Genomic DNA, 22,468 nt, shown 5'->3' on the forward strand with positions numbered 1-22,468 from the left:
AGTAACCACCACCGTTGAGGGGATGGCCAAGTAGGATCAGTAACATTGCAGACAGAACTGTAAATTTCCTGTTAGAGATGCCGCCTGCTTTTACCTGGCCAGCTCTCCTCCCAGGCCAGCTAGGTAATGGAAGTCAAGAGGGAGCCTTCCCAGGGAGGTTCACACCTTTCTTAGGGCTTACCCCATGTGAAGAAATAGCTAGGTCTGTGCATCATAACTGGCAAGGCCTTAAAGCTCACCTGATTGTTGTCAGACCCCTTCTTTCAGAATATAATCTTTTTTTTTTTTTTTTTTTTTGACAGGCAGAGTGGACAGTGAGAGAGAGACAGAGAGAAAAGTCTTCCTTTTGCCGTTGGTTCACCCACCAATGGCCGCCACGGCAAGCGCAATGTGGCCGGCGCCCCGCGCTGATCCGATGGCAGGAGCCAGGTACTTATCCTGGTCTCCCATGGGTTGCAGGGCCCAAGCACTTGGGCCATCCTCCACTGCACTCCAGGGCCACAGCAGAGAGCTGGCCTGGAAGAGGGGCAACCGGGACAGAATCCGGCGCCCCGACTGGGACTAGAACCCGGTGTGCCGGAGCTGCAAGGCGGAGGATTAGCTTAGTGAGCCGCGGCGCCGGCCAGAATATAATCTTATTTTAAAAACTATTTTTAGTGTCCAGGTTTGGATCTCCATGACAAAATTTCCTGGTCTTTAGCAGTGACTTAGTGGATCTAAAAGGGATCTGAAAGGGATCAAAAGGGAACAATGTTAAAATCAAACACAGATTTGGTGATTTGTAGAGTTCTGCACGCTTTTCTTTACATGCTTCTACGTGCTTCTGAGTTGTGATAGTGTGGCACGTTAACTCTGCCATGGTTGTGCAGTTGTATTCAGTGGCTTGTGTTTATGCCATCTTGCCCAAAAGCAGAACCCTAATGCAGAGCTCTTAAACATAAGCAATAGAAGTTGGCTCTTGCTGGCAGAGAGGGGCAGCTTTTTTAGAAAGGTTAATTGGTAACTCACAGAACTGTGAGAGTTGAAGAACCCAGCTGGAAGCTATGCTTTGGGAACAACCTTGTGAACTCTGTCACAGGTGCTACTTGATCAGGAAACAACTGTCATAAGCATGAGAGTTGGCACTTACCAAAAACCCCAACAGCAGTGCCATCAGCAGCGATTTCATGTCCAAAACCAGGCTCCAAATCAGTGTTCTAGTTAACCCCAAATGTCTGCTTTCTCAAGTCACTCACTTCTACATCAAAGTCTCTCACAAGAAAGTTTAATTTGTGCACCTTCTGTTGTAACCATGAAAGCAGAAGTGAGTTCAACAAGTTCTACCTCACGAAGGGAGACACCAGGGTATTCACATGGTTCTGGGCTGCCAGGAAACAGGATAAGGATCTGTTTCGGTTGGAACATGTTATATAATATGAAAGATAGGTCCTTCTTCATTTACTAAGATTATGCAATACATTGTGCTAGTAAAAGTATTAGTTTGCCTTGTGCAATGAAAAGATTTGATGAAATTAACTGGCATTTTAATTTTTGACTATAGCTGTGAACATTGGTAGGCAGAGAAAACATTGTATAGATATTTAAGCTAATAATGTCACAGGTATTTCTTTTTTAATGACTCTGTTCTACAAACAAACCATCAAAATGCAAACTGGATTCTTGCATTCTGAAGTATTTGTGTCTTGATGTGTAGCAGCTAAGGATACAGACTCTGATGTGAAGAAGCTGATCCTGTATCCTTTCTTGTCACTTATTAGCTGAATAGCCTTGGATAAGTTGCTTATTTTCTCTGAACCAGGCTTCTTATCTTTCTGCTGGGCATAATAATATCAGGTTGAGGCTTGAAGAATTCCTGAGATGATTAAATGATAAAAATGTAAATCCCAGCACATAGTAAATGCTCAATAAATTTCATCGTTATACTTCTATTATCAATATTGATTAATATGCTTATAAAATGAGTTTATTTTACTTTATAAGATAAAGTATCCTCAAAAGTGAGTAAAATGAAAATTACTTTCACAACTAGTGAGTATTAGATGATTCATGATGCAGACTTCGTAAGTGATTAGAAAACTGAAAAGCTTCTAAATATTAAATCACGTCCATCTTCTTGTACCTGGTTCCCCAGCAGGTAATTAGAATCCAGACTATCTCTAAGGGAAGGCTCAGTTATGCACACTGCTCTTCCAAGTTAAGAAGGCAGGACAAATGTGCATGGAACTGGGCTCATAACTTTTTCTCTTTTTTTAAGAAGATTTTATTTATTTATTTGAGAGGTAGAGTTACACACAGAGAAGAGAGAGAGATAAAAAAAAAAAAAAAGGTCTTCCATCTGCTGGTTCACTCCCCAGATGGGTGCAACTGCCGGAGCTGAGCCAATCCGAAGCCAGGAGCCAGCAGCTTCTTCCGGGCCTCCCACGCGGGTGCAGGGACCCAAACACTTGGGCTATCTTCAACTGTTTTCCCAAGCTCCAGCAGAGAGCTGGATCGGAAGTAGAGCAGTCGGGACTTGAACCAGCGCCCATATGGGATTCCAGTCCTCAGGGGGATGCTTAGCCCACTGCGCCACAGTGCTGGCCGGCTCATGACTTTTATGACCTAGTTAAGGACAGGATGTTCAGAAGTCCAAACTTTTGGAAAAAAAGAAAAAAAAAAAAACACGACTGAAAAACACTGAATGCTTCTTGGCTTCCACAGAGAACATTGTAAAACAGCCTCGACTGCAATGTCGTGGTGCTCTTCTCCCGTGTCTGGTTAAGGGGTGTTCCATGCAGTTTTGGCAGGTGATGTGTCCAAAAATTTTGAAATGTTTAACTGATGCAGCTTTCTAAACTGGCTGCTTCCCATGCAGTAGGATTTGTTTCCTTTTGGTATAAATCAAGCATTTAGGATGATAGCTCAGAGAAAATAATTTGAGTTTTATTGCTTTGGAAAGAATATCTGTGTGAGTCCTTCATGCTCTGTTAGTTAGAAAATATTAAAGTAAAATGAATGAGTCTGGCTATGAATCTATGATCATTTGTGGCCTAATCTCTTGTAATAAAAGAGTGAAAAAAGAAGCATCTGATCTTTACAAGCATTTAGCATGTACTATTAGATGTAATAGCATGTAACTTGTTTCTTTCACATGGCAAAGAATGAGAAAAGAGAATATAATTGCTTTTGCTTATGGCCTTAAAAAAGTAACTGCTCTGACTTAAACTCTAGCACTTTGCAGAGTATAGTAACTGATTCCTGATACTTCAAGGGCTTGAAATTTGGTTTTCACTGAAGAGCGTAAACTGATTATTGAATATTCTGTGAGTTAATTCTTTGTTTGTTTGTTTTTGTTTTGTTTTTGTTTTTGACAGGCAGAGTGGACAGTGAGAGAGAGGCAGAGAGAAAGGTCTTCCTTTTGCCATTGGTTCACCCTCTAATGGCCGCTGCGCTGCGGCCAGCGCACCGCACTGATCCGAAGGCAGGAGCCAGGTGCTTCTCCTGGTTTCCCATGGGTGCAGGGCCCAAGGACTTGGGCCATCCTCCACTGCACTCCCGGGCCATAGCAGAGAGCTGGCCTGGAAGAGGGGCAACTGGGACAGAATCCGGCGCTGACCAGGACTAGAACCCAGTGTGCTGGCGCCTCAAGGCGGAGAATTAGCCTATTGAGCCGCGCCCGCCGGCCGTTAATTCTTGAAGCAAGATCTTATCTCTGGCATGTTGTGCATTTTGGTTAATGGTGGTTTTTGTTTGTTTGTTTGTTTGTTTTTGACAGGCAGAGTGGACAATGAGAGAGAGAGACAGAGAGAAAGGTCTTCCTTTGCCGTTGGTTCACCTTCCAATGGCCGCTGCGGCCTGTGCGCTGCAGCCGGCGCACAGCGTTGATCTGATGGCAGGAGCCAGGTACTTATCCTGGTCACCCATGGGGTGCAGGGCCCAAGGACTTGGGCCATCCTCCACTGCACTCCCTGGTCACAGCAGAGGGCTGGCCTGGAAGAGGGACAACCGGGACAGAATCCGGCGCCCCGACTGGGACTAGAACCCGGTGTGCCGGCGCCGCAAGGCGGAGGATTAGCCTAGTGAGCCGTGGCGCTGGCCCTAATGGTGTTTTTAAGCACTATTTGTAAAGAAAATTATTTGCATAGATAGATCATGTTGGTTCCATTACTTTTTAGCATCACTTGGGACTTTAGTGTCCATGCTTGCTTCAGAACAATAACAACAGAAAAAGCTTATAAAAGTAGGGGAAAGCTTGTGAGCTAAAAAGTTATGAGCATAGGGATCCTTTTCCTCTACCTCTCTCTGTGACCTCATTCTCTGAAGCTTATGTTCTAGTAAAGGAGCTGTAGTTTCTCATATTGTGATTAGTAGGCAATATGTGGCCCATCCTGTAGGTTTCAGTTTTATGTAGCTTACCAATTTGTCCAGTTTCACAGTAGGCCCATAATATTATTTATTTTTATAATAGAAAAAATTGAGAGCTTGAAAAAATAAAAGTTTCAGTGAAACGTTCCATCATTACCTAGAGAAATTCTAGAATAAGCTGCATTGAGGATTTTAAACAATGATTTAAATAATTTCCTCATGTAAAGTCTTTCAGTTTACATGGACGCCTTTTGTAGCTCAGCTGCGATTTGAGACAGATAATTTTGCAGTCATATTTTAATTCTAGTAAAAAGCCCAAGAGGATTTCTCAAGCATAAAAATAAAGGTTTTGGCTGGCCTTGGATGAGGAAGTGTATTCTACAGCTGCAAAGTTGTGGAGTTGGGGAAGGAGGTAGATAATGTGCTAGTGAAATTATCTAGAGGGGGCACCACTTGGTTCAGATTTGAAGTCTCTTCCTAAGTCTTCTATTTCCCAGTCAACTAACTTGACTAACGAATCCCTGTCTACCATATAAACATAATTAAGAAAATGTGTATGCTCAAATTTTCTTGTGGCTGTTTTGATGAATGAAAACCTATGACTCAGCAAGGGAGTGTTTTCTTACTTTAGTCACACCCTTACTTGGAAAAAAAAATCATTACCTAACTTGATTACTCACTGTACTGTTCAAATTTGTCTTTAAAAGATACTTCTCTGCTTTTGAAAATCAAACCACAAACAAGAAGATTGTCCCTGAAGATTTCAAACTTTCCTTGCCTTATTGAAATACATGCCTATCTTAATATAGCCATTAAAAGTATGTAGTGGGCAGCTTCTAAGGGGGTTAGGGGAATGAGATTCCCATTTCTTTGTATTCACACCCTATTTTAAACCCATTCTCTTGAGTATCGTCTGAACCTATTGACTCACTTTTAATGAATTATATAAGATAGAAGTGATAGTATGTTATTTATATTTTAGTTTTTAAAAATATCACAAATTTTCTCTCTCTCTCCCTCTCCCTCTCCCTCTCCCTCTCCCTCTCCCTGTTCCCCTACAGCTCTTCCTCCTGATCACTTTCTCTGAGAAGGGATGGATGCTATGTAATGATCATTTGTCATATTATGGATGAAGAGGCCATAGAAACAAAGGACTGGCAACACTATGTGAGTGAGCTTGGAAGTGGATCTCTTAACCCTCATGCAATTTTTAGAGAACTGTGCCCTAGCTGACAATTTGAAGATATCTCACGGGAGACTTTGAGCCAAAAGCACTCAGCTAAACCTTATTTAGATTCCTGATCCAGATAAATTGTTCAACCATAGTGTTTACTGCTTTAAGGCCCCAAGTTTGGGAAAAATATTATAATAAAACAATAGATAGATAAATCAAAATGTTTGAGATTTTAACAATTAATTTTACTTTATATGGCTTTTAAAAATATTTTATTGAAATACAATATACATACTAGGAAATGCACATAAATATACAGATACATAACATTTTGAGCCTCTGCTCATACTCATAACCAACACCCAAGTTAAAAACAAAATATTACTGGCACTCCAAGGGTCCTCACAATCCTCTTCTCCATTTCATTTTTTTTAATGTGCCAAATAAGATTGCATTATCATTTATATGGTATAATTCAGTGAAGTAATATTTATAACTATATACCTAATGATATGAAATGCACATAATTTTTAATACTCTATGTATATTAACTACCAAAAATAAAATGTTATATTTGTCCTTTTGAGTCTGGGTTATTTGTTAGCATAATGATCTCCAGTTCCTTCCATTTTTGTTGCAAAGATCAGGATTTCATTGATTTTTATGACTGAGTAACATTCTGTCATGCATATATATGATAGCGTCTCTGTGGTCCACACCCCCTCCCATTTCCTAGTTCCTTTTTCTGATGGTAACCATTATCACTAAGTGTTTTAGATGTCCATCTAGATATATAGGCAGCATATATACAGAGAAGCATGCTTTTTATCTTTAAAATAGTCAATAGTAGCCACCCACATCATTATTACACATGTTACACATGTTATTTTTAAAATTACTGATAAGTTTAGAATTAAGTTATTATGTGTTGTATTGTTTGTAATGATCATGTGCTTATCCAACAAATGTCCAACTAATGAACATTTTGATTTATAGTATTTTGCTATAATAAATGTTGCTAAAATTAATTTCTTGTACTTGCCTAGAGGATAACATTTCAAAATGAAACTGTTGCAGGAATGGAAATAGAAGACAAAATCCAAAAGTATAAACTTTATTTCTCAAGATAAGTTCCATCAAGTCCAAGACATTTTTCTAAGTAATGATACCAGCCATTTAATCCATCCCTAAAAAACTTAGGGCCCATGTTAATGAAGACTTTTTACTAAAAATATTTAGACCTGTTGTCTCTACTTTTAAAATTATTTATTTATTTATTTATTTGAAAGACAGACCCAGACAGAGACAGACAAAGAGCTTCCCTAATGCCCACAATCACCAGACCTGGACCAATTGAAAGCTGGGAACTAAATTCAGGTCTGCCACATTGGTGGCAGTAGTCCAACTATTTAAGCCATCACTGTTGCCACCCATGATGCACATTAGCAGGAAACTTTTATCAGAAGTGGAACTCAGACTTGAACCCAAGCACTCTAATATGGGATGCACATCTTCCATGTTCATTTTAACCACTATGTCAAATACCTGCCTCCCATGCACTTTGTAAAGAGCCCTCATAGTATCCAATTTTTCCCTATAGACTGTTTCTTCTGGTGCATAAAAGTACTAAATGTCCAACTTTTTTTATTAACACAGTTATAAAACATTTATATCTCTGTCAGTCTCATTCCAACTTTAGTATATGTGCTGCTGAAGTGAGCACCTTTCAGTCTCCATTTTAAGTAAATAAATGGCTCATCTGGCTTTACTGTTCTTTGGTTCTTATGTGAAGTAGAAGTGAAGTTCAACCTGTTCCAAAATTTTATTAGTCATTTGTATTTTATTTGCTATGAATTGATAATTTATACTTTTTGTCTTCAATTTTTTATTGAATCATTGATCTTTATCTTGGTGATCTGTAGAATCATTTCATAAAGACTCTAAAACTGGTCTTTTGCCTATTATATATATTTGAATAATTTCTCCTAGTCAGCCATTTGTCTTTTAAATTTTGCTTCTGGGCAGATAGACACAGAATATTGAGAGAACTCAATCAATCATCAAAAGCATGTGAATGAAAGTTAAGCTATACTTAGATCATTCAGCATGTATCGAGCAGGACAAGTATCAGCAAAAGGGATAAATAGATGAGTAAGGACTGATTGCTTCCCTTCAGTAATGTCCTTTCATATGGACTTAGAAAATACTTCATGCTAAAGCTACATTTAATGTTTTAAGAACAGCCACAACCATTCTAACAAAAATAAAATTGTTCAGCAGATATAAGATTAGGAAGAAGGGAGACAAGTAAAAGTCCATAGTCAAATAAAAGTGGCAAAAGGGAAAAGAAAATAAGAATGCATTAAGTGAGCTTGGCATTTTCCTGACTTTTTGAAAATGTAGACAGAGTCCTGAAATTACTAAATACTAGTTTTACAGTTTTATGGGATGGTGGTGGTGGTGTTAAGTGAGATGCCTCCATGGAGCGATAATCAATCAACTCATTCCTGAATTTGGAGATGGCCAAGCCAAGATGAAAACAAATTATGCATTTATTTTAGAAGTTCTGTAAAATTGTTTCTCTTCGCTATACTATATTGGGCACCATTTTGTCTCGTGAAAGTAGTGAATTCAATTAAATACTAGGGGGCCACTGCTGTTGTGTAGTGGGGTGAAACCACTGCCTGCAATGCTGGTACCCCATGTGGGTACAGGTTCGATCCTGGTTGCTCCACATCTGATCCAGCTCCCTGATAATGTGCCTAGGAAAGCATCAGAAAATGGCCCAAATGCCTGGGCCCCTGAACCCACTTTAGAGACCCAGAAGAAAAGAAGCTCCTGGTTCCTGGCTTCAGCCTGGCATTGTGGTCATTTGGGGAATGAATAGTGGATGGAATATTCTCTCTCTCTTTCTCTTCCTCTCTCTGTGTAACTCTGACTTTCAAATAAAGGAAAAAAAATGAAATACTAACTCCTGTAACTCTATGACATGTGGTCTGAGATTGGCACGTCTGAAATGTAAAGAATGGGGGCCGGCATTTTGGGTAGCAGGTAAAGCCCTCTACGGAGCCAACATTCCATATAGGCTCCAGTTCATGTCCCAGTTGCTGGACTTCTGATCCAGCTTCCTGATAATGGTGTGGGAAAAACAGCAACAGATGGCCTGTTTGGTCCCTGCTACCCACATGGGAGACCCTGATAAAGCTCCTGGATCCTGGTTCAGCCTTGCTGTTATCTAGGGAGTGAACCAATGGATGGAAGTTCTCTTTTTCTGTCTTGCACTCTATGTAGCAAAAATAATACATAAAATACGTATGTATTTGTAATACATAAAAAATCATGTATTCCAAATAAATAAATAAATCCTAGGGAAAAATAAAATGTAAAGAATGATTCTGTTTGATTTTTAGCTACATTATTAAACTGACATTTCTGTGGGAAAATACTTTGGTAATTTTATGTTTAGACGGTACTGTAAGGTAAGTTACCTTTCATTTATATTCAGGAAGGAGTCACCTAGTGCCCCATACAGTGTAATGTGAAGAACAGGAATACAAGCCTGTGGAACTACAGGATAATTCACTGCTACATGGGAAAGCAATATTTCTGAAAACATGAAAATTGAAATATGTAAGTAAACCACTCAGTGAAAAATTGCACTTCATGTACACTTCTTGACCAGAAAAAGGAAGAGTATGATAGATAGGAGAGGTCTGGAAAAATCACCTACTTCTAATTGCATTTCCTTCCCTCCTCAGTTACATGACAACTAGCAATTAAGCAATTACCCCAGTTGTTTTCTTTAGCATTCATTTTGACATTTAAGACACATGTTTCTGATTCCATCTCTGCAGGGTGGATTGTCCCCTTAGAGAGAAACCAAGAGATTATAAACTTCACTTTTCAGCTCTGAGAATCTTTGAGAATTTAACAATGACAGCACTTAATGAAGTTATAAGCTGCTTCAATTAGGTGCTCCCTGTTGAATTATTCATTTAACAACTAACTTATTGTCCTTCTTGTCCCCACTTTCTGTTTTTCTCTCCTGCATTCCTATCTTAAGAATGACATGTCCGTCCACTCCATTGCATAAGCCAAAAACCCAGGGATAACACTTGACATCTCCCTCTCTCTCCCTCACCACCAACACATGTGTGATCTATTATTTCTCAAAAATATCCCTTGCATTTTCTTCTCTCTTCATTTGTATTGGCATTATACTAAATCAAGCTGCCATCGATTTATGCTTGAACTGTTGAAATGGTCTCTTAGCTTGTCTACATGTATGGAATACGTGCCTTGTTTTTTTTTTTCTCCACCCTGAAGTGAGAATGATATTTTCATATTGCATAGAGTGTGCTCTGATGTCCCAATTTGGACATCCTGTTATGGAACACACTTATTTTCTTCATAGCACTTTCAATTAGCGCATAAAAGTTTATAATTACACTTTGCTGAAGGACATTATTTCTTGAAGTCTTCCATCATCGATTCAGTACATTCCTACAAATAAGGAGTATATCTTTGTTTGCTGACCATTAATTTCCAGAATATAGCAATGCCTAACAAAAGTGGTTTTCTTTTAAAATAAATAAGTGAATAAGCTCTATTCCATGTTAAATTCCTACTGTAGGTTATTGAATGATAGAAGTTTTGGACTTTTTGTTATTAATTCCCTGTAAGCATAACCCTTTTAATGTATCCCAGACTTCCATAATGAAATAACTCTCTTCTAATCTCAGCCTATACGGTTTTAATGGTTCTGATCATATTCTCATGTCCAAATGACTGAAGTCTAAGACTACTAATGGGTTCTATTCCAATCTCCAAAATATGCATGGAAGGTGTTGTTTCAAGCTTGTGTAAATCCAAAATATCAGAAGTGAATTTTTGTTGGAAATAATGAAAAAGACAACAATTTATACTTCTATATTTAATTCATTAAAAATTCTCTTGTCCTTTCTTTTGAAAAATATTGAGAATATAACTTCTAACCACTTCCATAAGTAACACTGTGTTAAATTAACCATTTTTTTATTGAGGTTTTTGCAATAACTTTTTAACTCATCTCCCTCTGTTTTTATACATTTTTCCTTTCTCTTGTCATTTTCTCCTCAGAGAAACTATAGTAATTTTTTTTCAAAATTTTTTTTTATTTATTTATGAAAGTCAGAATTACAAAGAGAGAAAAACAAAGAGATCTTCCTTCTGTTGCTTCACTCCCCAAGAGGCTGCAACAGCCAGGACTGAGCCAGGCTGAAGATAGGGGCAAGGAGCTTCATCTGGGTCATCTTCCACTACTTTTCCTAGGTCATCATCAAGGAGGTGTATCAGAAATGGAGCAAACGGAACACAAGCAGGAACTCATATGGACTGCTGGCATTGCATGTGCGTCTACCCACTGTGCCACCATAGCAGCCCCACTCCTATGTTCATAAATTTCCAATGGATAAACTTCTTGCTTTAGGGAGAATAGAAACATTCAATAATTCACCACAATAATAGTTTATTTCTCAGCAGATCACAATTTCAATGAGCAGTATTGGCTGTGATGATTCAGAGGCCAGGATTCCCTGTGTGTTCTGGCTCCCCCATCTCATAGTGACTCAGAATCTTCCACTGGATCTTGTGGAGCTAGGTCAGTCAGTGGATCAAATTAAAGAGCTTGACTGAGAGAAAGCAGTACGTAAGATGCTTAAAAGGCTGGGTCTGCCCTGGTGTGTTTTAATTTCTACCAAATATCTCAGTCACATTGCCTCACCAAACTGCAAGAGAGCTGAGGAGTACATATATACTGTGTTCCCAGGATGAAAATGAAATAATAATAATAAAAAAACCTGAAGAAGTCTGCTACACATGAGCACTGACACTGCTGCCGACAACTATTTCTTATCATACTTAGATAGGATCTGAAAATTTTGCTATCGCCCATTAGGCTAGACTTGAAGAAACCTCGGTTTATTCTATGGAAAGGATATGGTAAAAATAACATCTAGATTTATGATTTGTGAAATAGATAGTGATATTTGTTGAGAGAGAAGCACTTTTGGGGGGAAAACATTTTGAATGTATTAAAGTACAGTTTCTAAGGGGATATTCAAATGAAAATTGCTGGTAGGAAGTATCTAAACCACAAATTAAGACAGAGATCTTGGAGCGTTGTTAATTTGGATTTTGTTAGTATTCAGATAGGAATGGAAATTAAGAGAATAATAATAGATTACAGGGAGATCAAGAGGAAAATGAAATCTGGAATGAAACTCAATCATAGCAAATTTTAAGGGATGGCCGAAAAATAACCAGGAGTTAAACCAGAAAAGAATGGCATTTCAGGAACAGATATTTAAAATGCTGTTGAAAGATGATCAAAAATAATTCTTGAGAGTGATTCAATCATTTAGCAAAGATAAGCTGTAGATAACATTGACAAGAGTGTAGTGTAGAGGAGTGGAAGTAAGTATCGGATTTCCTGATTTTGGTGAATTGAGGAAGAGATAGAGGTAATTAAATGCAGCAAATGTCAGTATATGTTTCATTCAGTATGTTGAGTTCACATTTCCAAGGAACCTTAAAGTGGAGGGAGAAAATCTACCATCTATTGGTACTGTCTTATATTTGTCTTGGTAAAGACATGCTGCAGCAGGTATTAAGTGTTGATGGGAAGAAGGCAACATGAAGAGAGATAATGAAAGAAAGCACACAAGATCCAGAGTATTAGTGGGAGAATTTACTTTATGACTGACCATGAATTCAACTGTAGCAGGAGAGGAAAAATAGGGATTCTTGCTTATTAAGGTAAATATGGATGGATAATTATTAAGCTTTATGTAGCTTTGGTGAATAAACCAATTCAACATCTAGTTTATGTATCATTTTTTTGTAATAAATAGCAGGAAACTATCTACTGAAGTGACAAAATAAGAGGAAAGATCAGAGGTCTGATAAAAGTAGGTTGAAATAAACTAGAAATATAGAAATACTGTAGCTAAATTAGGTTGTTTGGGTTCCAACAGTGCTTAGTACCTGTGCATGTATGTGTAAAAAAGATGAAGCATTTGATGCTCATTAGGTGCTTGCTAATAAGTCATTATCCTGCTAGCAGTAGTGGTAACAGCAGAACTGTTTTCAGTGATGGTAATGGGAGTGGTGTTGCAGTCACTGGTGTTGTTGACATTGTTATTAGTAACAATAACAATAGCAAACATTTTTGTTGAGATCCTACTCTATGAGGTTGCTTCAAAAAGTTCATGGAAGTCGGCGCCGTGGCTCACTAGGCTAATCCTCCGCCTTGAGGCGCCGGCACACCGGGTTCTAGTCCTGGTCGGGGCGCCGGATTCTGTCCCGGGTGCCCCTCTTCTAGGCCAGCTCTCTGCTGTGGCCTGGAAGTGCAGTGGAGGATGGCCCAAGTGCTTGGGCCCTGTACCCCATGGGAGACCAGGAGAAGCACCTGGCTCCTGGCTTCGGAACAACGCAATGTGCTGGCTGCAGCGCGCCGGCCGCGGCGGCCATTGGAGGGTGAACCAATGGCAAAGGAAGACCTTTCTCTGTCTCTCTCTCTCACTGTCCACTCTGCCTGTCAAAAAAAAAAAAAAAAAAAGTTCATGGAAAATGTGTGTCATGAAAAAGCTATGTATGTATTAATATTTATTTTGTGCAAAATAAACTTTTTATATTTTAATTCAATTTTCCTTGAATTTTTGAAATGCTCCTTGTATGTCTTGTTAATTTGTTCATTCAATAATCTTCTTCAGCTAGTAAAATTTATATCATTTCATAAAAATCAGAAAACTGAAGCAGTGTTTAAATAATTCCTGCTAATTATAAACGGAGTTTACATAATGATTACTTATCAATTCAATTATTAGTATAATTAGCTTTCATATGTTGTAAATATTGTAATTTTCCAGGCTTTTCTGGGGCTGCTAGGAAATAGACATAATTTGCAGGTAACGCGTCACAATATTTAGGACCATATGGTAAAAATTTAGTGTTTATTGTACTTCTGGCTTATTCCCCTGTTCCTGTTTTCCATTTGTCCTAATTCCTTAAACTACTTAATTTATCTGTTTTACTGAATATATGTTTGAAAGCTATCCTAAGACAGAATAATGTAAAGGATACATCTAAACAGATTTTTTTTTCACCTGTCATTCTTCCAGTCATTTGGACAAAAGCCCATGGATGAGGCAGGGTTCACATTCACATTTTACAAACAAAGAAATGAGTTCTCAAGAAGTAAATATGACTTTACATGATAAAAAAGTCTGAAGGTGAAAAATACAGGACTCAATTCAGACTGACAGAGGTCAGGTGTTTTTATTTTATTTTGTTTTATTTTTAGATATACCTCTAGTTTTGAACCGGCCTTTGTTATTTAAGGCATTTTGAAAAGCTAAATACTGATACACACTTTCTTCAAGAGAGGAAAAATCTCTCTAAGTTACTTTTCATTTCTAATATCTAATATTAACTTACCCTACTCCGTGGGTTATTCATTTATATCTTACACTAAAGCATAAAATTATCAAGAATGTCATAGTGACATAATTCTATTAGTGTTAAGTGTCGAATCCTAAGACCGAAGCTACTTAGGCTTTAAGATGAATTTTGAAATTTCAAAATTTGGCAGCAGTGTGGATTAAAATCTATTACACTTTGAGCACCTGCAGTGCTCTAGCCTCTGCATGCATTCTCAGTAGTAACCTTAGCAGTGGACTCCTGTGGCCACTGTTGTAACACCTTGCTTAGTCTAAATTGTCTACTAAACAATCTTGTTGAATGTGCTGTATGTACATGTATGTGCAGGATCAACTTAAATCATACACACACACACACACACACACACACATCAAATTATAGAAGAAAGACCAGGGAAATGTGAGTCACTTCAATGTTTATCCCATGTACTCACTACCCTAGTAGGAATACAGAAGGACTTAATCATCAGATGTGGTCTCTACTCAGCAGGATGTATACTAGTTCATTGACAGAAACATCAAAAGGAGATTAACAAGGATATTCATAGAGTAGAAAAAATCCTAAAACATATCTTAATACATTTGTATTTTATATTTATTAAATAGTCTTAAATATATTTGAAAGATAAAGAGGGATCTAATTGTTTTTATTTTTCTGTTGACGTCTTAAAAAAGTGTTTCTGTGGGAGAAGTAATTTTATTATTATATTTATTTCAACTTTGGAAGGACAGCTGGATCAGAGTTTTAAAAAGTTTGTATCACTGCAGGAAGCCCCCTATATTGTCTGGAACCCCAGGTGGGTCTGTCAGAAGTGAATAATGATACCAGGAACCTTCTTTTCAATCTACCTTCCACATAGCGCTTGTTTCATTTTATTAAATTTGTTAAACAGTTCATCAGTTTGTCCTCTACACTTTTTTCATTATTATTGTACAGACTTTAAAATGATGCTATTTTGCCTGTAATTGTAATGAGAAAAATACATGAGGGACCTGGTGTGAATGCAAGACACCTCCTTTGTCTGAACTCTCCAGAGGCATATTACTCATATGTTAGTTTAACACAACCCCACAGGCAGCAACTCATTGCTTAATGTTAAGAAATATGAATCTTTACACTAAGCCATAAGCTATTTAGCTTACCAGCAATAGAATTGAACAGATTTAGGTTGTGAGTCCAGCTGTGACACTGGAAACAAAGCATTTATAGTAATAGTGGATGTATGGAAATTTCCATGAGCTGCCACTGGCATAGGCAGAAAACTTAGCCCCTTTGTTCTTAGTCAGAACATGTTGCTATACATTTTCCTCATTATTTATAATAATCTCAGCTCTACTGATGTTCCATCATGATGTTTATCTGAATGTTTCTGTATACCCTGCATAATACTTTCAGAATATTGTTGACATAGCAACATTTTAAATGTGCTTAAAATATGGTTTTTCCCCATAATTTAACATGTTTTTACTCATTCCTGTTCTATCTCACTTGCAGGTGGCTTCCATTTTATTCATTCCTGAGTAAGATTGGGTTCTGTGTGATGTTCTAAGTCATATAAATGATCTGTTGCAAAATTGAGACAAGAGGGGCAGGTGCTGTGGCTTAGCAGGTAAAGCTGCCACCTGCAGTGCCAGCATCCCATAAGGATGCTGGTTCCAGTCCTGGCTGCTCCACTTCCCATCCACCTCCCTGCTAATGCACCTGGGAAAGCAGTAGAGGACGGCCCAAGTGGGAGACCTGGAAGAAATTCCTGCCTGGCTCCTGGTTTTGGACCAACCCAGCTCCAGCTGTGTGGCCATGAGGAATGAACCAGCAGATGGAACATCTCTTTCTCTCTCTCTCCCTCTCTCCCTTTCTCCCTCTCTCCCTCTCTGTCTCCCTGTTTTTCTCTATGACTCTGGCTTTCAGATAAAGAAATCTTAAAAAAAAAAATTAACTAGAAACCCAAAAGCCAGTGCTGTACTTGTTTAGGAGAGGCAGAACTTCAGGATTTCAGAATAGAATCTACTTCTATCCAGCGGTTTCATACTTTGTGATAGGACTCTCGGCTGCTTCCTTTCAGGCCAATGTGAGAGTCATAGGGTAGATACGTGAAAGAGAAGATGGATTCCTGAAGCAGGTTCTGAGACCAGTTCTTGCTATGTCTCTGTTTATATTCTTAATAAACATCACCATTGTGTCCAGCAATGTCCAGAATCAATAGAGCTGAAACAAAGAATTTTCCATTTTTTAAAAGATTTTAATTATTTGAGAAGCAGAGTTAACAGAGAGAGGGAGAGACAGAGACAAAGGCCTTCCATCTGCTAGTTCACTCCTGAAATGGCTGCAATGGCCAGCGCTGAGCTGATCTGAAGCCAGGAGCCAAAATTTTCTCCTTGGTCTGCCAATTGGGTGCAGGGGCCCAAGCAGTTGGACCATTTTCCACTGCTTTCTCAGGCCATAGCAGAGCGCTGGATCAGAAAAGGAGCAACCAGGACTAGAACCAGCACCCATATGGGATGCTTAACCTTACTAAGCCACAGCATTGGCCCCAATAATTTTCCTTTTAGGCTCTCTAACATTTGCTTTCCCTTTATTGTTTCTTCCTGTGCTTTTGCTCTGGTTACATGACAAAGGAAAAATCCTGCTGAAATACCAGTAAATGATGTAAAATAACGACCTTCAGCATTGACTCTGAGTAAGAACTGTGTCCACTTGACAACTTCATGCATTTTGGAGAGAAAGTACATAGTTTTAGTAACTTGAGATGATAATCAGTCCGACCACAGAAGATTAAACATAATATATGTGAAACGGAACTCTTTGTTTCGAGCTGGTATATTCCACTAGAATTAAGGGAGTTTTTCTTACCCCAAACTTTTGGCTGGGGCCTTCTAACAGTCAGATCTTTGTCATAACTAACTTTTGACAGTCCCTAGCTCTGTGATGCTTCAAACTAAGTTATGGGTTGGGACTTGACCTAGTCAGCATTTCCCGTAGCTGTAATTATGTATAATTCAGAACCTGGCCTCAGTTGTCTGTTTGCCTTTGTGTTAGATATGGACAATGGGATAAACTTTACTTCTGATAAATCTGTATATATTTCTTTCGATGTTTTCTGTCATGGGCATGTGATTTTTTCCTTTAAGGTACTCATAATTTTTGAGAGTGAATTATAAAAACTACTACAATCAAATGATTTTGTCTGTCCAGACAATAAACTTGTAAGTATTTTGTCTGGCTTTCTTGATTTATACTTTGTAGGCACATCCAACTCTCCCTTAGGGAGATTTTGAATTTTATATTTGGAGGTTTATTTACTTGGAGACTCATGATATGTACGCCTTAACAGATAATACATTGTCTCAGTTATTTTTGGACTATGTAGAAATCCTCATCTTCAGGTTGCATTTATAGGATGCTGTTTTCCATCTTCACATTAAGTGGTGTTGATTTTATTCACAAAAGGCCCAATTAAGTGGCAAGAAAGGAAAGTAAAATGTATTCTAGGGCTTAAAATTCTCCTTTGAGGAATCTTCCTTTTCCAGGATATGAATAATGTACCACATATGGCTGAATAATTTACTCAATATGCTACAAGGGCTCTTATTATTTCAACCAAGGAAGGCTTTATAATTTGGGAAAGGCATCTACAGATTGATCTCTGTGGGAAAGAGATTTGATCTGTTCACATTTGTTATCATGAGCATTGAGCTGCAAGGATGTTGGGGGAAAGAGATGTAGTTTTTTAAAAAAATGCCATTTATCACTTCTGGTTACATGGATTAAGATGTTCCAAGTCATTTCTCGAGTTCCTCTTTGTCGTGAATCCCTGCAGGGTTCGTAGCAGTCATCTTGAAGAAAGAGTGGCAAAGTCAAGTAGCAAAAGCTTATTTTGGGAATCTAAGGTTTCAAACTTACAGTTTCCATTGCAGCCCCCTTTACTCTTCATTTCTTACCTTACTCTTCCAAAAGATGTTGTTGAGCAGATGTCTTAGCAACATTCAAGCACACACACACAATCTCTCTCTCTCTAAAATACACACTTTCAGCAAAGATATGACTCTATCAATTGTATTAATGTCTGTCATCTGGCTAATGATCTTGCTCTCAACTGCTAGTTGACACTTTGAATGGAGGGTTCCATGTTGCATTGAATTAACATTATTATTACGCATTAACATTGCTTTCTGTCTTCAATGATGGGCTTCAGCGTTATGTTCAACGAAAACTTTCATCCCATTCAGCTAAAAAGAAAGTAATTATACAAGCATAGACAAAAATTAAAAATGTTTTTAATATGTGTGAAAAGGGTGAAAGCAATACAATATGAAATGCATAATTGATTTAAGTGAGGTATTTGAGAAAATAAGTGAAATATTTTGATATTTGCAAACTTATTCTGAATAGTGTTTCTGATGTGTAAGGAAACTGGTTTAAAAACATAATTTGTAGGCATTTTTGTCTGTCCTTCCTCGTTTCTAGTCATGAAATTTTGATAACAATATTTTTAAAATTTTGGCCATTCTTTGCAGATATTGCCCAGTTTAATCAGTCACTTCAGAGCTTCCTAATGATTATAATTTCTATAAAACTTTAATCTCTTCAGTCTATTCTGCTCATCAATTTTGGTTTATTCTTCTTAAAATACTGTTTGCTTATGTAATTTTACTTTGCTGGGAAACCTGCAGTTGTTCCTTGATACTTGTTTCATCAAGTTTGAGTTTCTCAAATTAACATTAATTACCAAAACATTTCCTCTACAGTTTTGAATTATTTCCCCCCTTTTTTTTTTTCATACATCTCCTTTGCACTTGCATTAGATTGGGTTCTTTTTTATTTAGTGAATAAGCCTGTCTCAGTTCAATCTTTAATCTTTATGTTATGCTACCTTATCTACTCAATGTTTTTTGTCAGCCTATTCAAACATACTCTCCATCTGAGGCTACTCAGAGAATTTCTCTTCCTTGAACAATTAATGACTAGTCCAATTCGTTTGAATCACTCCTTTATTTTATTCCTGTAATTTCAGGGCACACTTGACCACACGTTAGATCATAGGTATTCTTGTGTTTATATTATGGTTTTGATCTTTTGCAAGAATACAAATGTTTGTGTAATTTTTCCGTGTAATTTGGTGAGGCATAAATTTGAATCACACATGCCTTTGGACCACCGTGGCTAGTAGTGAGTTGCTTGTAAGCAAGTGAACTGCCCAACATTTTAGTTCTCGTCTTCCATTCACATGTATAATATTTTATATGTAATACATTTTATATTTAATATGAAAAACAAAGCTTCCCCAAATGCAAACCCTGGCCAATGTGGAGACTCATATAGGACTCTGGATGATTGTCTCAGATTATCTACAAGAATCTAGATGTATCTTTATGTGATTCTCTTTTTGCTTCATGTAGGATTATCTATCCTCTTTCCTAAGACAGCCCCCAAATATTATAGAACAAACTATGCACAGAAGTTATCTATGCCAGGGCCAGTGCCGCGGCTCACTAGGCTAATCCTCCATCTGCGTTGCCGGCACCAGGGGTTCTAGTCCTGGTCGGGGCGCCGGATTCTGTTCCGGTTACTCCTCTTCCGCTCCAGCTCTCTACTGTGGCCCGGGAAGGCAGTGGAGATTGGCCCAACTGCTTGGGCTCTGCACCCGCATGGGAGGCCAGGAGGAAGCACCTGGCTCCTGGCTTCAGATTGGCGCAGCCTGCCTGCTGTTGCGGCCATTTGTGGGGTGAACCAACGGAAGGAACACCTTTCTCTCTGTCTCTCTCTCTCTGTCTAACTTTGCCTGTCAAAAAAAATTACCTATGCCAATAGTCTAACACAGAACAAGGAAGAATTACACTTATGGTTTTATTGAGCCAAAGTCTATCCATCACCAATCAAGCATGATAATCTCTACTGGAATTTAAACCAGTGCCCATATGGGATGTGGCACTGTAGGTGGTTGTTTAACCTGTTGTGCCAATGTGCTGGCCCCACATATCTCTGAATTGATGTGCTGAAAAGGCCCCTTGGAAAGGTGAGTGCTTCCACAAACCTTAAGCTAACATAAAATTTATTATAAAAATATGAAACTGAAGATTGGTTTCAGTAGGTTGAATCAAAATACCAGACTTGTTTTTTCTTGCTGTTTTACAGACAAAAAAATCAATATTGAATTACTAGCATGTTAATAATATAATTTACATAAATTTTATAAAATTTAAATGAATTATTTAGTTAATTAAAAGTTTTGCTTGTAAAATAAGTGTCAAAATATATTTATTCAATTACACGTCATGCCCAGGTTATTTGCAGTTCTTATGGCTAACTACATTATACTTCATTTTATCTAAGAGTTCTTAGATATGACAGTCACATTTCCTTTAATATATTTTGAATTATCAATATTAAAAATGGTCCTTTCTTCTTTTAGAAATTATTTATCTATTTATGTTTATTTATTTTATTTGAAAGACAAAAGCACAGAGGGAGACATTCCATTTTCTGGCTTACTCACTCACCAAAGACCCAAAACAGTCAAAGCTGGGCCGTGCCAAAACCCAGAGCCAGAAGCCAAAAACTCCATTCAGGTTTCCCACACAGGGGGATTCTACTCAAGTAGCTGAACTGTCACTGCTGCCTCCCAAGGTGTGCAATGGTAGGAAGCTGGACTGGAAATGGAGGAACCGGGACTTGAACTAAGCACTCCGTTATTGGGATGTGAGCATCCCAAGTTGCCTTAATTACATGCCAAACACTAGCCCTCATCTCTGCTTTCTTCAGCACAATTTGTAGACCTTCATCTTGGATCTGATGTAGTTCCATTTTCACTACTTCCTCTTGGTTCTTCCTTGCAGTAGTAACTGATCTTTCTTCAGTCACAGCTCCACTTAACACTTTTTAAAACAAAGAATCCTCAAGACTTGGGAAACCCAGGAGCAGATGTATCAGAACATTTTCCAGAGAAAACAGATGAAGTTCACAGAATAGCTTTCCTCAAAGTGGTCTGTCCTTTTCCTTTGTTATTTAGCAACACTTTCAGACTACATTGTCGACATCAACGACAATGCTGGATGGTGGGTAGTATAAACATTACTAAACCAAAATTTCTGTATATTGAAAAACTACTCTTTGACTTATCATTTGTATTCTTTGACTTATCATGTTGTACTTAGAACGTATAAGTCAATAACAGAGTAAGTTGTGGAGGTGGTGCCCGGTAATGGCATTGAGGAAATCAATAAATTATTACATTATAAATTCTACACACAGTATGCTCTAGTTCTAGTTTAGAATCAGGAGGTGCAATGGAAAGTGCCTGTGCTGCTGGGTGTTATGTGGACCACAGCAAGATGCTGACTGGACCTGAGCTGCGCTGTCTCGGAAAGGCTGTCAGGCACCCTGGATTTTCATAGACACCCATCGAGTGATCAGTGCTTCCAAAAATCTTAAGCTCTCATGATCTTAAAGCCTTCCCAGCATAACTTTTTCCCTAGGGAAAAAGCTTTTGGGTTATAATGACATAAATATTTCATTACAAAGCAATATGTAATTCCCTGGTTTGTTGAGGAAACCAGCACATGTACCTGACTGATTTTGTATGTATGTACCACCTCTAACCTTATAACTTTGTCTTGAGTTTAAAATCTATGAAAGGCATTACAATCAGTAGCCTTATAAACAGCATAGAGTTTATGTTAAAAATAAAATCACATTTGTTCAAAATACTATTTCATAAAGAATGTGTTTAATGCTTATACAATATTAATGTTTCTATACCTCAATATTTTATTAGAGAATAAATAAAAAATAATGCTACAAAATATTTTTATTACAGCTTCATGATACATGAGTGTACAGAGCAACCATGAAAGCTCCCTTCCATCTCTCTCCACATATTCCAAATGTGTCTGATATTCTATCCATTTCATCTTCTTATCCATGTCCTTCTTTGAATGTCACCATCTTCCACCCTAGTGATGCCTGCTTGCTCTGGAGAACAACAGTTCCCATGAGCCTGTGATTTCTGCAGGGTTTCCTGGAATCCACATCCTCATCCCTGCACCCCAGTTTTGTTTTATCTTCTCTTTGGAGGAAACTCCTCCTTGAGTAACTTCCTGAGAAAATTTGCTTGGGCAGTAAAAACTTTAAAACCTTGCATGCCTGAGAATCTCATTAGTCCCCTCTCACACTTGGTAACCAGATTGGCAGTGTGTAAAATTCTATTTGGGGATTATTTCCTTTCAGATTTTTAAATATGGTTAGCTTTCAGTGCTTTTTAACACTTAAAGGTTTTTAAGCTTTTTAATTTCCATTAAACTAAATGGACACTTTAGTTGAAATTGTTAAAAATGTTACTAAAAAGCTAGTTATTTAGTAGTCAAATAATATTTTTACTCCAGATCCTTTCCATATAAACCTTTCTTTTCTCGTTTTCTATAAACTTTTAGCATCTTGTCTTTGTTTCTAGAGTTACAAAATTTCTAAATCTTACGT

At 37.9% G+C, this 22,468-nt stretch overlaps 1 protein-coding gene across 2 annotated transcripts in view; it reads left to right on the forward strand.

Annotated features, from left to right (window-relative positions):
• HMGCLL1 (3-hydroxy-3-methylglutaryl-CoA lyase like 1) overlaps window positions 1–22,468 on the forward strand; it is a 276,884-nt gene that overhangs the window by 70,433 nt on the left and 183,983 nt on the right. For both annotated transcript variants that reach the window (XM_070073929.2, XM_070073930.2), the window contains exon 2: window positions 5,406–5,511. In XM_070073929.2, coding sequence (XP_069930030.2) covers window positions 5,452–5,511 — 60 coding nt within the window. In that variant the 5' untranslated portion in view covers window positions 5,406–5,451. The remainder of the gene's footprint in view (window positions 1–5,405; window positions 5,512–22,468) is intronic.

Source organism: Oryctolagus cuniculus, chromosome 5 (genome assembly GCF_051225735.1).
Source record: "Oryctolagus cuniculus isolate XC-2025 breed Fujian yellow rabbit chromosome 5, ASM5122573v1, whole genome shotgun sequence".
NCBI lineage: Eukaryota > Metazoa > Chordata > Mammalia > Lagomorpha > Leporidae > Oryctolagus > Oryctolagus cuniculus.